The following is a 20,667-nucleotide window of genomic DNA, read 5'->3' as shown; positions in this document are numbered from 1 at the left end:
TGGAACACACCAAATGCCACAACTCTATGTTGTCCAATTGCTGCCATATCGTGTTTCTGTGAACCCTGCCATAAATCGGCCGATTTTATATTCATTCTGTTTGCTACATGTACATCTACATACTGTACTCCACTGATCAAAACTATAAGGTTTGGGGTTGTTGGGTAGAGGAGTTTACGGAACTTCATAAACCACCATGAGCCCCTGATCGCCCCATTTGCTCGAGCACGTCACTTTGCTCGTCTCTGTTCCATATTGGGATTCCTCCCCTCCTCACGCTATGATCACCCTTTTTAAACTCGTCGCCCTCTGTGCGTCCGACCTGGTATCGTTACTCATCTTCCAGATCCAAGAGCGAAGAAGCGGCCATGTCTCTAAACAAGCTGACTATCGACCGCGTGGACCTCAAGGACAAACGAGTGTTCATGAGGTGAGTTTGGTGTTCGTCTCTTTACACGAGTTTGCGAGCAAAGTGACACGACAAGTGCACTCCGAGAGAAACCACCAAAGTCTTTCAACGGATGGTTCATTTGATGTCGGTCTCGCCTGTAACATATCAGAAGTTTCGGTTACTTTTTTAAAAAGTTTCTGGACACGGCAAAGGATATGAATCGGTATAGTTATCTAGTTTGAATCTGTTTCCCCTTGTGAAGGTTGTTGGAACAGGTTTAGGAAAATGGCAAATGGGTATGATGTGGAAGGTTGTTTGAGTCTTTCCCAAAAGGAAAATTTTAGGATAAGTTTGATAAAGAGAAAGCAAGTTTGTTACCCGGTTTGTAGGATGATGCACCAATGCAAGGAATCCGCAAAGTAATAGAAACAGGTGTCTGGTAGCACGATGACGATGTATTTAGGAACTTTGAAGGATTGACATATAGGTAGGGGGTTTGATTAAGATTAGGTAAGGTAAGGTAAGGGATTGCATCAAGTGGTAGATTATTAGTTTAGCATGCGAGAGGTCGTGCGTTAAATTCCAACATCCTCCATGTCATTTTCCCATCTTTATAACTCTTTGATCAGCCTCGTTGGTGCATGTCGTGGTTAGGGCGTCCGCTCTGATTCTGGGAGGTCGGTTATTCGAACCCCAGACCGAGTCATTCCAAATATTTTTTAAATGGCCCATGCTGCTTCCTTGCTTGACTTGATGCTCAGCATTTAAAAACTAGAGAGCACGGACAACCATAGGTTGGTAATATAATAATAGCGCAAGCCTAATGCCTCCTCGATCGTCGAGGTTCCTTTAGACAAGATCAGTCTTCAGTCTTGTGCCCTTAGCTATTGGTCTAAATAATGTATGGGAATTAGGTCTACCATGATGGCAGAATGTGATCAGAATAACGCACATAATCTCTGGGGGTAAGGAAAGCATTTGATATCAACTCTGCAGTTGCAACCAGAGACTTTGAGCATGATTGGTTGGTGGAGCAGAGACTTTGACAACCAGAGACTCCGAGCGTGATTTGTTGGTGAAGCAGAGACTTTGACAACCAGACTCCGAGCATGATTGGTTGGTGGAACAGAGACTTTGACAACCAGAGGCTCCTAGCATGATGGGTTGGTGGAGCAGAGACTTTGACAACCAGAGACTCCTAGCATGATTGGCTGGTGGAGCAGAGACATTGACAACCAGAGACTCCGAGCGTGATTTGTTGGTGAAGCAGAGACTTTGACAACCAGACTCCGAGCATGATTGGTTGGTGGAACAGAGACTTTGACAACCAGAGGCTCCTAGCATGATTGGTTGGTGGAGCAGAGACTTTGACAACCAGAGACTCCTAGCATGATTGGCTGGTGGAGCAGAGACATTGACAACCAGAGGCTCCTAGCATGATGGGTTGGTGGAGCAGAGACTTTGACAACCAGACTCCGAGCATGATTGGTTGGTGGAACAGAGACTTTGACAACCAGAGACTCCGAGCGTGATTTGTTGGTGGAGCAGAGACTTTGACAACCAGAGACTCCGAGCGTGATTTGTTGGTGAAGCAGAGACATTGACAACCAGAGGCTCCTAGCATGATGGGTTGGTGGAGCAGAGACTTTGACAACCAGACTCCTAGCGTGATTGGTTGGTGGAACAGAGACTTTGACAACCAGACTCCTAGCGTGATTGGTTGGTGGAGCAGAGACATTGACAACCAGAGGCTCCCAGCATGATTGGCTGGTGGAGCAGAGACATTGACAACCAGGGGCTCCTAGCATGATGGGTTGGTGGAGCAGAGACATTGACAACCAGAGGCTCCTAGCATGATGGGTTGGTGGAACAGAGACTTTGACAACCAGAGGCTCCCAGCATGATTGGTTGGTGGAGCAGAGACTTTGACAACCAGAGACTCCTAGCATGATTGGTTGGTGGAGCAGAGACTTTGACAACCAGAGGCTCCTAGCATGATGGGTTGGTGGAGCAGAGACTTTGACAACCAGAGACTCCTAGCATGATTGGTTGGTGGAGCAGAGACTTTGACAACCAGAGGCTCCCAGCATGATTGGCTGGTGGAGCAGAGACATTGACAACCAGGGGCTCCTAGCATGATGGGTTGGTGGAGCAGAGACTTTGACAACCAGAGACTCCTAGCGTGATTGGTTGGTGGAGCAGAGACTTTGACAACCAGGGACTCCAAGCATGATTGGTTGGTGGAGCAGAGACTTTGACAACCAGAGACTCCTAGCGTGATTGGTTGGTGGAGCAGAGACTTTGACAACCAGAGACTCCTAGCGTGATTTGTTGGTGGAGCAGAGACTTTGACAACCAGAGGCTCCCAGCATGATTGGTTGGTGGAGCAGAGACTTTGACAACCAGAGGCTCCTAGCATGATTTGGTTGGTGGAGCAGAGACTTTGACAACCAAAGGCTCCCAGCATGATTGGTTGGTGGAGCAGAGACTTTGACAACCAGAGACTCCTAGCATGATTGGTTGGTGGAGCAGAGACTTTGACAACCAGAGACTCCTAGCATGATTGGTTGGTGGAGCAGAGACTTTGACAACCAGAGGCTCCTAGCATGATGGGTTGGTGGAGCAGAGACTTTGACAACCAGAGACTCCTAGCGTGATTGGTTGGTGGAGCAGAGACTTTGACAACCAGAGGCTCCCAGCATGATTGGCTGGTGGAGCAGAGACATTGACAACCAGGGGCTCCTAGCATGATGGGTTGGTGGAGCAGAGACTTTGACAACCAGAGACTCCTAGCGTGATTGGTTGGTGGGGCAGAGACTTTGACAACCAGAGACTCCTAGCGTGATTGGTTGGTGGGGCAGAGACTTTGACAACCACAGACTCCTAGCGTGATTTGTTGGTGGAGCAGAGACATTGACAACCAGAGGCTCCTAGCATGATGGGTTGGTGGAGCAGAGACTTTGACAACCAGAGACTCCTAGCGTGATTGGTTGGTGGGGCAGAGACTTTGACAACCAGAGACTCCAAGCGTGATTGGTTGGTGGGGCAGAGACTTTGACAACCAGGGACTCCAAGCATGATTGGCTAGTGCCGCAGAGACTTTGACAACCAGAGACTCCCAGCATGATTGGCTGATGGAGCAGAGACTTTGACAACCAGGCTGCACAAATAAATCATATTCTTTGTTCAGTTGGACCTTGGCTAGCATATAATGGCCTTTACTTCTCATGGCACCATGGAATGTTGAGCGTGCATGAGAAAGTGCTATGGGACAACGTACTTAATGTTCCTTTAAAGGCTGGAATGTTCAAAATGCAATGCCTGTTTTGTCACTACTGGAACCCAGACGAGACATTTTAAACACAGGTACCCGAAAACGAAGCTACAAGGTTCTATGAAATTTTTCATCTATTTCCATATTATTGCTCAACGATGACAAGTGACATGGGAAGATTTAATGGAAGTGTTTTTATGACTAACTGTGAATTCGAACTTGTTACCCTCGCCAGAGGAGAGGGTATTGCATTTGATTCCGTTTGTCTGTCTCTTTGTTTGTCCGCACAGAATAAATATGATTTTCTCTGCAACCGTTGGTCCGATCGACAGGAAATTTTCACCATAGTTGTATCCCCACCTGTATAATTTTTAATGATAATGATGACGTCATAAGTCGCGTGATTCGGCCGCCATTTTGGAAAAACCGAAAACGTTGCACCTCTATATCTCCGAAAGTGCTGAATAGAAAAAATTGAGACATGGCTCATTGTAAAAAACTCTCCATGGGGAATAAAATATGTCAATGATGATGTCATAGGTGCCTCCATTATGACGTCATAATTCGACAAGTACAAAACTTCTTCCGATCAAGATGAAATTTCTTGAGCGTCATGTAGGCATAAATTGGTGGGAGAAAAAAAATGATGTCATCGGTCACGTGGCTCGTCCGCCATATTTGTTTTAACACAAAAGTCTTAAAAATCACTGAAAACACATCCTGGCGAGGGTTTGCAATTTCTGCTCTTTTTCTTGTTTTATTTGTCATCAACGCAGTGGGATGAGAAAATGGAGATGAGCATAAAGTTTTAATAAAACATGTGCATGTAAAACTAGAAAGCTTCTGAAAATGCAAAGCCTGCCCACGTCTGCTTTGTATTCGGACTTCTTCTTCCGTATGCTAAACAATTTTTTGTTTCCAGTTCATATAGTCGAGGCTCATGGAAGAGCTAGTACTTATACACAGAACGGATCAGGATGCAACAGGGCAAGAGGAACAGCAGAGAGAGGGGAGAAACACCAGCAGAATTGGAGGCCAAGATAGAGGGAGATTTGGACAATAAATGAGTGTGGGAAGGAATAGGGGATAGGAGAGGATGCATGGGGTGGACAAGATGGATACAGAAGGAAACTCACAGGAGGGAAAACTGGAAATCTGAAAGAATGAGGAATTGGGGTGGGTGGGTTGGTTAATGAGGGTAAAAAAATCATGGTTTTGGAGTGGAGATGATCTGAAATGGTGGTGAACAGCTGCCTTGAAGACCTGAATGGGAGAATGAGATTGAAGAGGATGTTGGAGTTTGTTCCACAGGTGGGAAAAAGAGGAACAAATGAGTGGATTTAGGTAGTTTCACCAGGAGAGGGTTGATGGTGAGTCTTGTGTGCCTAGAGAAATCCGGGGGGGTCAAAGCACGGAAAGAGCAGAGGTGCAAGACCAGAAAGGAGGCACAAGAAGAATGAAAGACCACTGACCTGCCTGCGATGGCAAAAAGTGAGAAATCCATAGACTCAACTTCATCATGGAAGATTCCAATAACCTGGAAGGCTTTGGTTTCCACGGTGTCAAGTTGAGCAAGATGTGAGGCAGGGAAGCCAGCCCAGAGGGGAGAGCAGTACTCCATCAAGCTGCACACGAAGGCCTTATAGACAGGTGGCTTAGTGAAAGTACCGTTCCCGGGCGGATAAAAGCACAATATGTGGCATGAGGCTCCCTTAGCGCCTATTAATTAATGTTAGCCTAGGAGCCCTCCGGAGTTTAAAAACAAATTCATGTCGAACACCAATATTCAAGATGGCCGACATCGATGACAAAATATAGCTTTTCTCGAGTCCTGGTAGTCATGAGAAACCCAGGGTGGTTGACAAATTTGGGATTTTGAGGTAGTTGAATGTTATTGTGTACATTATAATAGTACCAATACATTGTAAAATATTATAAAGACCGTTATTATTCCAATAAATGGCAAATTTCAAATAAGCATCCACCCTCTCCTGGAAGGGAAATATTATCATCCAATAAAGTGAATAATAGTGAATCATGTATTTCAGTAACTGGCCTTGTGCTAGTCAAGGCGATATTAAAAGGTCCAAGGCATTTATTAGAATAACTACAGTAATTTGAATTGTACAGACAAAACCCAATTTTCAAGCAAATAACATCACTGTGCTTTATTCGTAGGTCTCCAAGTAGTTCTCAATTCCCCTTACTCTCTCACACTACGGAGACAATAGTAGGCCATTTCATGGAGTTGAGTTGGAATGCAATTTGTTTATAATAACAGTCACAGTTTCTTACAAAGTATGAGGCATTGTCCTGTGATGTCTCTTGCAGTAACACACAGTTTGCAATGCTCCATGGAGTACATTTGCACTTGCAAAGTGGTGAGCAGTCCAGATTTGCTTTGCCACATTTGCAGTTAGAGCAGTCTCCTTTGCAGGAGCATTTGATCAGCTCCCTGCACGATCTGGAAACCTCTGGAATTGTCACCCAAACTGGTATCCATGACTGTGATACCTTGGTCAGGCAAAATCCTGTGGAGAAGGAACCACCGGCTGTGTTTGTGTGCTGGTCGTCCAGATTCCTGCTTGATACACTGCGCGTCGGACATGTTGGAGTAGCGCATCCTTGGTGGGTGGCAGTTTGTCCATTGCTCGATTCTTATGGCAGAAGAGTTCCCTTCTTGTCTCGTTGACAGAGCTCAAAGGACTGGTTTTGTTATACAGGATAACAGTCAGTCTCTCGAGCTTCTGGAAAGGTTCATCGTCGAAATCCAGCAGCTGGAAGGGATGCCCGGCCAGACACACAAATGTATTTTGTGTGTCTGGCCGGTCACAAAGATACACAATTGTTTTTTTTTTGTTTGTTTTTAAACTCTGGAGGCCTCCTAGACTAACATTAATTAATAGGCCCCTAATTTGGCCTCATGCCAAATATTGTGCTTTTATCCGCCTGGTAACTAATCTTTAAATATAGCACTAAGCCACCTGACTATTATGGGTGGATGTGAGTTCAGGTGTGCGAAGGAAGGACTCTGTACAGGATGTCCAGTCAGCGGCTGGCTTTGGAGGCAAACTTTCAAATGTGGATTGTCCAAGAAAGATCATGGCTGATGAAGAGACCCAGGAGTTTGAATGACTGAACTTCTGACCTCAAGAGAACTGTTAAGAAAGTAGATATTAGGGTTTGCTAGATGGTCCTTCCAGAGAGAAACAGTGAGAGTGAGATTTGTCAGGATTGAAAGACATATTCCACATATTTGGGGGTGTTTATGACAAGTCGAAAAACCTTTCAAGGTAAGAACCAATCCAATCCTGGACAAATCGCCACTCCATTGCACGATACTCGACTGGTTGTGGCAGGAATTTGGACTTTGTTGAGGATGCTGGTGATATGGTAACTCACCTCCTCTTTATGAAAGATATTGAGTGATCTTTACCATCCAACAACAACCGACTTTTTGTTGTTGTTGGTTTTTTCATATCGAGGTCGACCCAAAGATGTTTCTTGTTTCTAATAACATCTTTCACCCCTCACGAATACAAAGTAGATGGTAACTTGCACTCACCAGATGCACCCAGAATTGTAGTACTTTGGGCAAATTAACCCAAAAACATCAGTAAGAATGGAGTCATCAAATTTTAGTGAAGGGGCGACAACAGCGAACATTTATGGATCAAGCGCATTCTCTCTCTGGACGTACTAAGGGGAAGGGGCACAAGGGTTACTTTATTTATTTATGTTACAAAAATCAGGATTTATTTATTTATTTGATTTATTGTTCCAATGCATGACCTGTTCAATATGTGATTGGTACTCGTACTTCCTGATGTAGTCATTTATCATTTAGCTTTAGAATAGTAGAGATTTTTGTTTATGAATGCATTTAATCTATATTATTGTTTATTTATTCATTTATTTATGATTTATTTCATTTATTTCATTTCATTTATTCATTTCAAATTTATTTCAAATTTAATTTTAATTTCAAATTTAATTTAATTTGATTTTAATTTCAAATTATCAAATTAAATCAAATTTAATTTCAAAATGTATAAAATTTCCCCAAAAATATTTTTTATTTTTTTTAAAACGTTTTTTTTTTTTCAACTTTTTTGATTTTTTTTTTCCAATTTTTTTATTTATTTATTTCATTTATTGTTGCAATGCATGACCTGTTCAATATGTGATTGGTACTCATACTTCCTGATGTAGTCATTTATCATTTAGCTTTAGAATAGTATAGATTTTTGTTTATGAATGCATTTAATCTATATTATTGTTTATTTATTCATTTATTTATGATTTATTTCATTTATTGCATTTCATTTATTCATTTCAAATTTATTTCAAATTTAATTTTAATTTCAAATTTAATTTAATTTGATTTTAATTTCAAATTATCAAATTAAATCAAATTTAATTTCAAAATGTAAAAAAATTTCCCAAAAATATTTTTAGAATTTTTTTAAAACGTTTTTTTTTTTTCAACATTTTTGATTTTTTTTTTTTTTAAATTTTTTGATTTCTTTATTTGATTTATTGTTGCAATGCATGACCTGCTCAATATGTGATTGGTACTCGTACTTCCTGATGTAGTCATTTATCATTTACCTTTAGAATAGTAGAGATTTTTGTTTATGAATGCATTTAATCTATACTATAAGAAAGCCTTATGTGTCTGTCTGTGTGTGTGTGTGTGTCGCCATTTGTCTCAGGGATGGCCAAACAGATCATCAAACTTACAGAGGTTCATCAGTGAGTGGCAGGGAGTGTTTTAGGCAAAAAAAAAGTTTTTGAAATATTTTAAAAACAAAAGTTGGATTTTTTTGGAATTCCTTTTTTATTCGCTCAATAGGGCCTACGTCTTTGTAGCTATGTGAAAGACAATATTATATCATCTCCGATCCCATTCCTTAGTGGGTGTAGGGAATTGTTTTAGCCTCCCCTCTCCCCTCCCAAAATAAATTTAAAAACCAAAATTGATTTCTTCAAAATCCCAACAGGATAAGAACTGCACCAGGCAATGCCAGGTTCCCTTTGCTCGAGTCATTTGATAAGCATAAGTTAGTAGTATTTTTGAAAGTGAATAATAATTTCAACATATATCTATCAAAGTATAATATTGATACAATGTAAAACTCGATACAAAACTACACAAGGTAGCTGAGGTCATTCTGATTAGAAAGTAATGTGGTTGATCGGCCAATGGTAGACAGCTAAGCACTTGGACAGAAAAGTCACATGACATGAATGCTGGGTGGACTCAGAAGTGCCTGTCAACCAACTGGGATTATGACTGGACTGTAACTGGGATTATGACTGGACTGGGACTGGGATTATGACTGGACTGGGACTGGGATTATGACTGGACTGAGACTGGGATTATAACTGGACTGAGACTGGGATTATGACTGGACGGGGACTGGGATTATGAATGGACTGGGACTGGGATCATGACTGGACTGGGACTGGGATTATGACTGGACTGGGACTGGGATTATGACTGGACTGGGACTGGGATTATGACTGGACTGGGACTGGGATTATGACTGGACTGGGATTATGACTGGACTGGGACTGGGATTATGACTGGACTGGGACTGGGATTATGACTGGACTGAGACTGGGATTATGACTGGACTGGGACTGGGATTATGACTGGACTAGGACTGGGATTATGACGTGGGGACAGGAATACTGTACTTTAAAGAGTGGGACTTGTAATACCCTCTCCCACCTGGTGGTGGCGCTACACAATACACATTTACATAAGGCATTTGAGTCCCCTGCCCCCTCTCTGCCCCCAAGACCATGGGTAAATATAAAAACACTTATATACACTAATTAGGGCCATGCTGATCCTATGTAGCAAGTCTGGATGTAATCGGGCCAGAACTGTAGGAGGTGTAGTGTGAGAAACATACAACGTCAATTGGGGATTTACTATATATTTCCACGAGGCCACAAACTAAGGACAATTAAGATATCTGATTGGATGATTGCCCTGCAACAGGACACTTCAGCCAGGTATGATCACAATGAGTTATCATTGGTGTGATGTCACAAGGGGGTGGTCTCATGAGACAGTGGGAGATCAAAACCAAACACAGTAAGGTTGGCGAAGACCTTTGAGGTGAGGAGTAGCTTCACCTGGGTGTGCAGTTACAGAGATACGTGTAGTCAAGTGTGTGAAGCATCTCTTTTGTGGTGCCAGTGTGCACACACCGAGACCGACATTTGAGACTCCTTTCGTGCAGCCTCAGAGTTGAGTGAGCCTGGAGAGAACCATCGTCGGATTGCTCACGTGGCTTGAACAGGTCCAGTGAGCGGACTAAGCCTGAATGTACAAGGCCAGCTACCTTTGTGTTGTCTGTGCAGCCCCAGCCATGCCAAAGCAGGCCACCTGTAGAGATACGCGCACCTATTCAGTAAAGAAATGGGAGCTTTCCAGACTTTTTAATAACTTTCTGTACGTATAAACTCTCACTTATTGTCTAGATGTCTGCAACTGGGATTTCTCTTTGATCCAAAGCTGTCTTGGGGCTTGAACACAAACCACATGCAGAACAATGACTTGAGGAGACTTCAGTTTACCTTTACATGAATTCCAAGGACATCAGTACAGGGTGGATAAAATTTCACGTTATTGCATTATTAAGCTTTTCTGATTGCAAAGGATCATCTGCCAGTGTGGTTTAAATTGTGGAAAACAAACTTGGTCACGTTGTCATCGGAGTCCTTTCGCTGGTGGCACAGATGTGGTAAACAAACAAGAAATAGATCGTCCAAAGTGGTAAGTATGGTGACTATTGGACCTTTGCTACCAATTTAGTTGTTGTGTCCTCACGATGGGTAAGTGGTGGAGCAAAAGAAAAAATTATTCTGATCGGCATGACCTAATTGTGGGGTGCCGGGTCCTAATTGTGGGGTACAGGTTCTTAATTGTGGGGTCCAGGTTCTTAATTGTGGGGTCCAGGTTCTTAATTGTGGGATTCCAGGTTCCTAATTGTGGGATTCCAGGTTCTTAATTGTGGGGTCCAGGTTCCTAATTGTGGGATTCCAGGTTCTTAATTGAGGGATTCCAGGTTCCTAATTGTGGGATTCCAGGTTCTTAATTGTGGGATGCCAGGTTCCTAATTGTGGGATTCCAGGTTCTTAATTGTGGGATGCCAGGTTCCTAATTGTGGGATTCCAGGTTCTTAATTGAGGGATTCCAGGTTCCTAATTGTGGGATTCCAGGTTCTTAATTGTGGGATGCCAGGTTCCTAATTGTGGGGTGCCAGGTTCTTAATTGTGGGATTCCAGATTCATAATTGTGGGATTCCAGGTTCCTAATTGTGGGATTCCAGGTTCCTAATTGTGGGATTCCAGGTTCTTAATTGTGGGATGCCAGGTTCCTAATTGTGGGGTGCCAGGTTCTTAATTGTGGGATTCCAGGTTCCTAATTGTGGGATTCCAGGTTCTTAATTGTGGGATTCCAGGTTCCTAATTGTGGGATTCCAGGTTCCTAATTGTGGGATTCCAGGTTCTTAATTGTGGGATGCCAGGTTCCTAATTGTGGGGTGCCAGGTTCCTAATTGTGGGATTCCAGGTTCCTCATTGTGGGATGCCAGGTTCCTCATTGTGGGGTCCAGGTTCCTAATTGTGGGGTCCAGGTTCCTAATTGTGGGGTGCCAGGTTCCTAATTGTGGGGTGTCAGGTTCCTAATTGTGGGATGCCAGGTTCCTAATTGTGGGATGCCAGGTTCCTAATTGTGGGAGGCCAGGTTCCTAGTTGTGGGATGCCAGGTTCCTAAATGTGGGGTCCAGGTTCCTAATTGTGGGATACAAGTTCCTAATTGTGGGGTCCAGGTTCCTAATTGTGGGGTGCCAGGTACCTAATTGTGGGATGCCAGGTTCCTAGTTGTGGGATGCCAGGTTCCTAATTGTGGGGTGCCAGGTTCCTAATTGTGGGGTCCAGGTTCTTAATTGTGGGGTGCCAGGTTCTTAATTGTGGGGTGCCAGGTTCTTAATTTTGGGGTGCCAGGTTCTTAATTGTGGGATGCCAGGTTCCTAATTGTGGGGTGCCAGGTTCCTAATTGTGGGATGCCAGGTTCCTAATTGTGGGGTGCCAGGTTCCTAATTGTGGGGTGCCAGGTTCTTAATTGTGGGGTGCCAGGTTCCTAGTTGTGGGATGCCAGGTTCCCTATTGTGGGGTGCCAGGTTCCTAATTGTGGGATTGCAAGTTCCTAATTGTGGGGTGCCAGGTTCTTAATTGTGGGGTGCCAGGTTCCTAATTGTGGGATGCCAGGTTCTTAGTTGTGGGATGCCAGGTTCTTAGTTGTGGGGTGCCAGGTTCCTAATTGTGGGGTGCCCGTTTCCTAATTGCGGGGTGCCAGGTTCCTGATTGTGGGGTCCAGGTTCCTAATTGTGGGATGCCAGGTTCCTACTTGTGGGGTCCAGGTTCCTAATTGTGGGGTCCAGGTTCCTAATTGTAGGGTCCAGGTTCCTAATTGTGGGGTCCAGGTTCATAATTGTGGGGTGCCAGGTTCTTAATTGTGGGATGCCAGGTTCTTAATTGTGGGGTGCCAGGTTCTTAATTGTGGGGTCCAGGTTCCTAATTGTGGGGTGCCAGGTTCCTAATTGTGGGATGCCAGGTTCTTAATTGTGGGGTGCCAGGTTCCTAATTGTGGGGTGCCAGGTTCCTAATTGTGGGGTGCCAGGTTCCTAATTGTGGGGTCCAGGTTCCTAATTGTGGGGTGCCAGGTTCCTAATTGTGGGGTGCCAGGTTCTTAATTGCGGGGTCCAGGTTCCTAATTATGGGGTGCCAGGTTCCTAATTGTGGGATGCCAGGTTCCTAATTGTGGGGTGCCAGGTTCCTAATTGTGGGGTGCCAGGTTCCTAATAATTGATTCGCACTGTGTCATACGTCACTGCACAACCACGAGCTTGGTGTCTGATGAGCAGGACCAGACAGGAACACAACATTCTGATTCCAAGGGGCAGAGTGCAAGGGCAGATATCTGAAAGGTGCAACTGTTACATTCCCATGTAGATCTGGATACGAATACACATTTCATTCAGCTATGAATACACAATAGTACAAAAGGCCTTGAACTCTCTGTCAAAAGATTTGCAAGATGGGAAGCAGCAGGAAGAGCCTCGAGTATGAAGCCATACTCAGGAGTACTTAGGAGATGGAGGCCTCGTACACTGTGATGAGTTATAATGGTGGCTCAGAATGAACTTGGCTCTGTGGAGGCTACCAATGCGTTGGCAAACCATAGACGCCATTTTGGAAATATGGTCTACTCGGAGGTTGTGACAGATAGTGAAGCCTGTGAACATCAGGAATGACACCTGTTTCAGAGTTTGGCCAGAGAAGTAAACTGAGGGTTCAACAGCCAATCCTTGTGGTATGGAGTGAGAGATTGAGATCGAGCCTCTCCTTCCTGAAAACTCATAAAGAAATGGTGTGATGTCTTTGAAAAATGGATCATAAATGGATCATACGACTCATAAAATGAAAACTCAGGCCTTAAATAAAAGAGAAGAAAAGTGCATAACGAGTCTGGGTGGTTGTCGCTCCTAAGTCTGAACGGTAGTACTACCCTGGGCGGTTGCTTTCTAAAACCTACTACCTATGGTTTAAGCAATTGTTTCATTTCGTTTGTCTGTGTTCCCACAAACATCAGTTTATGCTCAAGGAACAACTTATTTTCAATATTGAGAGGAGTGGGCGCAGAGAAGAGCGAGATAATATATTTTTTATTCTGTCTGCCTGTCTGGCAGTCAAACAAAATTGAAAACCATTCCAAACAGGAAACGGTTTATAAGGACGTCATAAAAGACACAAACACCAGGCATGAATAACTAATGTTGCGTGATCGATAGGGTGGTGTAAAAGACGCTATATCAATGGTGGTAAAGTTCCCAATTTTTTTTTTTATAACATTTCAAATCTTTATTTTATTTCAATTGAATTATAAACTTGAACACTATGGAACACAAATCGCCTCTTCACACATTCAAAACCCTGTTCAGAGTAAGGTGTTCTATGAAGTCTAGTTTTGCATCTGTATCTGGCTATAATCCTTAGGTAGTCTGTATGTGTACCCTTGTTATTCTTGCTGCTATTACTGTAATGTCAAATGTAATTGATGGGATTTAATTTGTGATTTGTTGTTTCCAGGGTTGATTTTAATGTTCCTATGAAAGGAAAAGAGATAACAAACAACCAACGGTAAGTTAATTGCAGACTCTCTTTTTTGCTCTTTTTTATTCCTTTATTTTCCCATCACTTCTTTGAAAGACTGGATGACTAGCATAATTGTAATAGTGTGTGTATGTGTGTGTGTGTGTGTGTGTGTGTGTGTGTGTGTGTGTGTGTGTGTGTGTGTGTGTGTGTGTGTGTGTGCATGCGCGTGGTCGCGTGCCCGTGTTTCTGAATGCATTTGATTCATAATTACAGTATTAATTAATTAATGTTATCATCCAATGCATAACACAATTAAAATTTGTCGGACAATGGGAGATCTTCTTCTTGTGCCCTGAAAGGTTTCGTGCATTTAAAACTTTCAGATTTCAAAGGGTTTCAGATTTAAACTCATTTCGGCTTTAGTTGTTATATTATATTCCAGCATGGAGTTCCAGACTGCAACTTCCAATGAGACGAGAATCCTCGCTGAATGTGCAAACATCGGTAAAATGGATTTATGTGGATATATCAGTCATTTATCAATTGTTCCCATCCATCCTTATGTGCAGAATCGCTGCTGCCCTGCCTACCGTGCAGCACTGCTTGTCCCATGGTGCAAGATCTGTCGTCATCGCCAGCCATCTTGGCCGGCCGGATGGCCGTCCATCTCCTGACCGTTTCTCCCTGGCACCCGTGGCTGCTGAACTGCAACATCTGCTGGGAAGGTCAGTTTGGGAAGCTGGATCTGGTGAAGATCAGCAGATTCTCATACTTGTTAACCTTCTTGTTACTTTACTTGTTCTTCTTCTGTTTCTTCTACTTACGTATGCAGCACATGGCTGTGAGTAGTATCATTGGCTGGGAGCGCGGCTGTGCCACTGATGCACCTCCCCCAATAGGCCAACTCTAGATCTCGGGCATCCTATACTTGTGCTTTTAACATGCTCACAATGACACAAAAAGTTAGAGTCTGGTATTCGTTGGTTAACTCTCTCCAATATTCTGAATAACTGACGACATATTTACGTCATCACTGACTCCCATTTCCCACAGGGAGGTGACATTCCTCTCAGACTGTGTAGGACCTGCCATCGAAGCTGCTTGCCATGCGCCAGCTGTTGGTTCTGTCATATTGCTGGAAAATCTTCGCTTCCATGCTGAAGAGGAAGGAAAGGGCAAGGATGCTGCAGGGAACAAGGTCAGACTCCAACATATACCCTGATTTAAAGAAAACACAAGGTATTTTCTTATTTTGCATTAACCTAAGGCTCATGGTGGGGTTTGTACATAAATCACATGAAAGACAGACAGAAGACGTCAGTGTAATTTTACATTAATTACAATGACATTTGTAGACTATGCACAAACACATGGTTGGTACATGGGATTTGAACCTTGGTTCTCTACGTCATGAGCCAGAGATCCAGATGGGAATGCAACGCAAGTCAATTTCAAACTATTGTCAAATTATAACTGCTGCTCTTGCGTCACTGATTGCAATAACATTGCTAAGTTGGCAGGCTAGTCACTGAAAGGCTGTAACTAAAAAAGTTTACTTTTTTTTAAAGTGCGTAATGGAACTGCATTCACATATAAATAAACATTTCTCTTCTAGTCTGTATATTGATTCCATAAAATTGTTCTCCACTGAGAATCTAGAAAACAAGAATTTGCAAAGAGTGATGCCTACACAACAGAAATGGGTCTGACTGGTTAATATTGTTAAGGACGCGGGGTCTAGGGTTCACCATGAGAGAGACTTCTCGGACTCTCCCCGACCTCCGCACCTGCAGGCCGCCACACCGCAGATAAGTCTGTGGCCCGCCTGGTTGTTACGCAACTACAGGAGCCGACTGAGACCACTAAACCCGGCAGGGTTTTCACTCTTTTGCAAATGTGTTACCTTTCCGGTGGCTTGGTGATGCCAGTTGGGGTACATGACATCAACGCTTACCCTTGTATCTATTTATTACATACAGCGGAGCAGACTGTGAGTGCACGTTGGTTGGTGGTATGAGCGATCGGTGGGGTAAAATGCCCCGTCTATCTATTTGTACATACTAAATCGAGCCAATGCAGGAAACGAGACAAAAACGAGCAGGATGGAAAACAGTTTTACCAAATAAAAGGAGCACGTAAGATTCAACAATCACGAAGCACATATTTTCAACAATAACCAAGCATCAAGAAAGGCACAGCAGAGCAGATCTTACCTGCATACTTATTTCCCCCTTAGGGAATCTGACTTGTTTATTTATACACAGGACATGGCGCCAACAGAACCATTCCTTTGGAAAAATAGAGGAAGTAAAGAGGATAAAGGGGTATGGCAAAATATATTGTCAGCCGCCGACTCAACCTCGGCACGCATTGATGGGTGCGTTCCAATCCCGCAATGGGAAGACGACAAGGAAAAGGGAGGGGTACTTGGAGGAGAAGGGAGTGAGAGTGAATGAGGACAGCGTATTGTTATGTGCTCCTCCCCAAACCCCTGCTCACGGTGTACCTCCGAGCCCCGAGAGGAGTCACGGCAGAAAAATGTGTTATTCTGTATGTCAAAGATCATTGGTGAAGCCACACCAATTGTTACCAACAAACAAATATTGTATTAAGGTCACACAAGAATAACAGTACAACAATAATAGTAACCAAAAGTACAATCAATATATATCCTATGATGGTACCATCAGTTTCGTAATATATAACTCACTGTGCTCCAAGTGAGTGAAACAAGAACATCCCCAATGTCTCTTTCCCGGCTTCAACCCAGAGTTGGTTCCGGTTTCAAGCCAAAGTCGATCCCGGCTTCAAGCCAAAGTCGATCTGCTCCAGTGATCGTCAGAACAATGTCCAATCGAGACCAGAATCCAGTTCGGATGACAAGTACAGTCTCGCTGCCAAAGCTGCACAAAGGCGCCCTCCAGGCGACTGGGAAATCACACCCTCGGGTATGGACGTTTCACGGCTCCAAATCAGCGAATCGCAGATTTACAAAGAGCCACGTCACACACACATGCCAGATCCACGTCTGAATGCGGTGACAGTGATTAAAGCGAAGCAAAAAACCTTGAGAGAAGCACAAATGCGCGAGGTAAAATGGCTGACGGCCCATACTCGAGATGTAACGGCCCTCCAATGATTCTCTTCAGAATCCACTGCAAAACCTGACACGCAGGTTGATCTGTCACAGCGATAACAACTCTGTCGCAGGAATCTCTTTCCCGGGAAACCCAAAAGTTCGCTAGTGACGTCCGTTCGCTAGCGTTAGCTCAAAACCTCAACGCCGCTCGGCTTCTTCTTGTCCGACTCACTCGCTCCGCCTTCTTTTTCTCCTCCTCTTCTTCGTCATCTGGGTCCGGTTTCATTTAAAACATTAACTTTTTTTACCTTTTGAAAATAACAATATGTACTTCCCTCAAACAAACAATAATAATACATGGAATCAAAAATGTTTACAGTGGATGAAAACCACAACAACGGAAGTGAAGAATCCGTAACAGTATGCAGTGTAAGCTTTTATAGGAAAAGTGTGAAGTGCTCATGTAAACCTTGCCCAGACAGATCAAGAGGACAATCATTGATAGCTCTTTCAATTATGATATTCCTTGTAAGTCTCAAGTAGACTAATTAGCGGCTTTTGAGGAAAGCAAGAGAAAGGTCGTGTATATCAGTAGTGGAGCTATCTTCCCACACTAGGGACCTCGTGGCTCTCTTGCCCTCGTGCCTCTGCCCCATGCTCGACTCGTCGCAGTACAGTCCACCCACTGCTAGCTAAATTAATCGTGGTAGGCAATCGCTCTGTAGCACGAACAGGCAGGCATCTTCTCCTCGGGTACCTAGCATGCTCCAACAGCAACGGATGCTCTGGTGATCCGGATTTTTTAACCACTTGGGCTGGGCAAACGCACGAGGGAGCAAAGTTCATGGGAGGTGGAGTTCCTGGGAGCAGAGGTCGTGGCGTGCCTTTCGACTCGGTGCAGCACATCCTCATTGGGCGCGTTCATGAGCTGACACCCCCGCAACAACAATCATTCCAAATGTCCGGCTCTTCCTCGGGGTCGGCTGCTCCTCCTTTAAAGTTTTTTTCATCCCAGCCAGCGATCTTTCCTGCCTAGCTCTTTTGAATGAATGAAGGAGCAAGATGGAGGTTGCCATCTGTAATGTGGTTGTTTTTGAAAGATGCGAGAGCATAATGTAAGAGAATTGAAGCGAAGGGGAAAGACCTAACTAAATCCCACAATGCATTTATCCCATTTCGCTCTAGCCAATGGGTGGGGTCTACTGTGCACATAATTTAATGGCATAACTGATTCTAGGGAGTTCTACGTGTTCATGGATGTTCTCTCCATGGGAGCCGGTTCCACAACCTTCACAATATTCTAACAGACCCAGTTCTACTAACATTTAAAGACCTCTGTATACTGAGGCGATTCGTTGAGTGAATCCCAGCTTGTTAATCACTTGTGAATAATACTCTCATGTGACAATCACACCAAACTAAACACTTGCAAATGGCCGATCTCCTCAGTGTATGGTCAGCTTAAGGCACTTCACCTGCCGATACATCCAAAATTATCTATACAGTATTGACCTTCACATGATTTGAAATTGAGAGTCAAGCATCAGGCCAAGTGGGAGAAGGAAGTGAATGTCAAAGCATGACAAAAGGTCAAATTCTGATTTGCCTTTCCTGGAATCCTGGGCCGACCTATCTTTAGCTCATGTTAGGAGTCAATTTCACTTCTTGGCTGAAAGCCTTTGCGGGGTGTACATGCACCCTAACTTTAGACCTTCTGAGCAAGCAGAAACTTACTCTAGGATACTTCTGAGTAAGCAGAAACCTATTAGAGCCCCAGTGGGCATTACAAATAGGACTATTCTCTTTTTTGGGGGTGGGGGGAGTGCAATTTTAACCATGAGTATAACTTTTGTTTGTTTTATCTGTGCCCCTTATGCATTATAAATGCATAAGGGCACAGGTTGCCACTTCATCAATATAATCACCAGTGCGACAGTACGGTGACTAAATTCCCTGTTTCCAGTTTGCTGGATAATTGCACTACCTGCAATAGGTATATAAGTACTGGCATGTAGACAATACACAGGTATGATGGAACAAACTGCCTTCACTATTCTTTAGCGAATCATTACTGAAGGTGGACGGATGTTGTTTTCACCAATGTTTGTCTGTCTGTTTGGCTATTTGTATGTTTACCTGTGAGTAGGATATTTCAATAAGTTGTGGATGGCTTCAGACATAATTTGGTGGACACATTGAGTGTGCGACAGGGATGAATTGATTAGATTTTGGTGAAGATGCGGATGCAGATCCGGATACGAGTATTATTTATTTGATTCTTCACCATTAAGACATAGGGCCAAAAACAATATATAGCACGATATCTCTAAAAGTTAGACGAATTCGGACGAACTTTGGTGGACATGTTGGGTGTGTGATGAGGAATAACTGATTCGATTTTGGTAAAGATCCAGATCCGGATACGTGTATTATTTATTTTTTAAGTCATTCTTCACCATTGAGTGACAGGGCCAAAACCGATATATAGCACGATATCTCAAAAAGTTAGACGGATTCGGACGAACTTTGGTGGACATGTTGGGTGTGTGATGAGGAATAACTGATTCGATTTTGGTAAAGATCCAGATCCGGATACGAGTATTATTTATTTTTTAAGTCATTCTTCACCATTGAGTGACAGAGCCAAAACCGATATATAGCACGATATCTCAAAAAGTTAGACGGATTCGGACGAACTTTGGTGGACATGTTGGGTGTGCGACAAGGATGAATTGATTAGATTTTGGTGAAGATGCGGATGCAGATCCGGATACGAGTATTATTTATTTGATTCTTCACCATTTAGAGATAGGGCCAAAAACAATATAGCACAATATCTCAAAAAGTTAGACGGATTCGGACGAACTTTGGTGGACATGTTGGGTGTGTGACAAGGAAGAATTGATTTGATTTGGTGAAGATCCGGCTCCGGATATGAGAATTTAAAAATATTTTAAAGTGATTCTTCACCATAAGGAGATAGAGCCAAAAACGATCCATAGCAGGATATCTCAAAAAGTTGTGGACGGATTTGGACGAAACTTGGTGGACCAGTTTGGTGTGTGACAAGGAAGAATTGATTTGATTTGGTGAAGATCCGGATCCGGATATGAGAATTTTAAAATATTGTTGTGGATTTGAGAATTGTTGTAAATATCACCCTGTGTAGTGAATTGAATCTTGTTGTAAATATCACCCTCCGTAGTGTAAAGGTCAAAGGTCGTCCTCCTAGTTAATCCATATACATGGACGTAGCAAATCATATATCCTTCTAAATAGTTATTTCCTTATTATGTGTATTAGTTTAAGGCTGTGTCTTCCATTAATTGACACTGCATTGCACCGAATTCAAATAAGATAGGTCCCCTTTGGTTTTCTATCCCAGCGGTGCGAGTGGTTTTCTATCCCGCAAGACGCCATTGGCCATGTGCTCTGTCTCGGAGAAGAAGGGGGGAGGAGCCGCCAAATCACGGGCGTGGCCCGCCCCCTCGTCACCAGGAGGTGGAGCCAGGAAGCCCTCGCACCCAACCAGGACTCAGTGGGTATGGCTTGGTAGGGGTGTGATATAACCCGCAGCGCGACGCCCCCACGAGAGATGCGAGAGATGCGTCAGAGAGTTGTTGAGTACCGCAGTCCACCAGTTGAGTTCAAGTCCATCAGTGGAGGAAGAGCAGTCCACCGAGAGTGGAGTTGAGCCCAGTGGAGGAGGAGCAGCAGCGTGGAGCTGAACCACTGCAGCTTTGACCA

General features: G+C 43.6%; 1 protein-coding gene across 1 annotated transcript in view; it reads left to right on the top strand.

Annotated features, from left to right (window-relative positions):
- Positions 1-286: 286 nt before the first annotated feature.
- PGK1 (phosphoglycerate kinase 1) overlaps positions 287-20,667 on the top strand; it is a 39,936-nt gene continuing 19,555 nt past the window's right edge. Inside the window, exons 1-4 of the mRNA XM_068116498.2 lie at positions 287-430; positions 13,836-13,886; positions 14,411-14,566; positions 14,895-15,039. Coding sequence (XP_067972599.1) covers positions 369-430; positions 13,836-13,886; positions 14,411-14,566; positions 14,895-15,039 — 414 coding nt within the window. The 5' untranslated portion in view covers positions 287-368. The remainder of the gene's footprint in view (positions 431-13,835; positions 13,887-14,410; positions 14,567-14,894; positions 15,040-20,667) is intronic.

This window comes from Myxine glutinosa, chromosome 1 (genome assembly GCF_964187855.1).
Source record: "Myxine glutinosa chromosome 1, kmMyxGlut1.1, whole genome shotgun sequence".
Classification (NCBI taxonomy): Eukaryota; Metazoa; Chordata; class Myxini; order Myxiniformes; family Myxinidae; genus Myxine; species Myxine glutinosa.
This window is presented reverse-complemented; position numbering and strand designations above follow the sequence as displayed.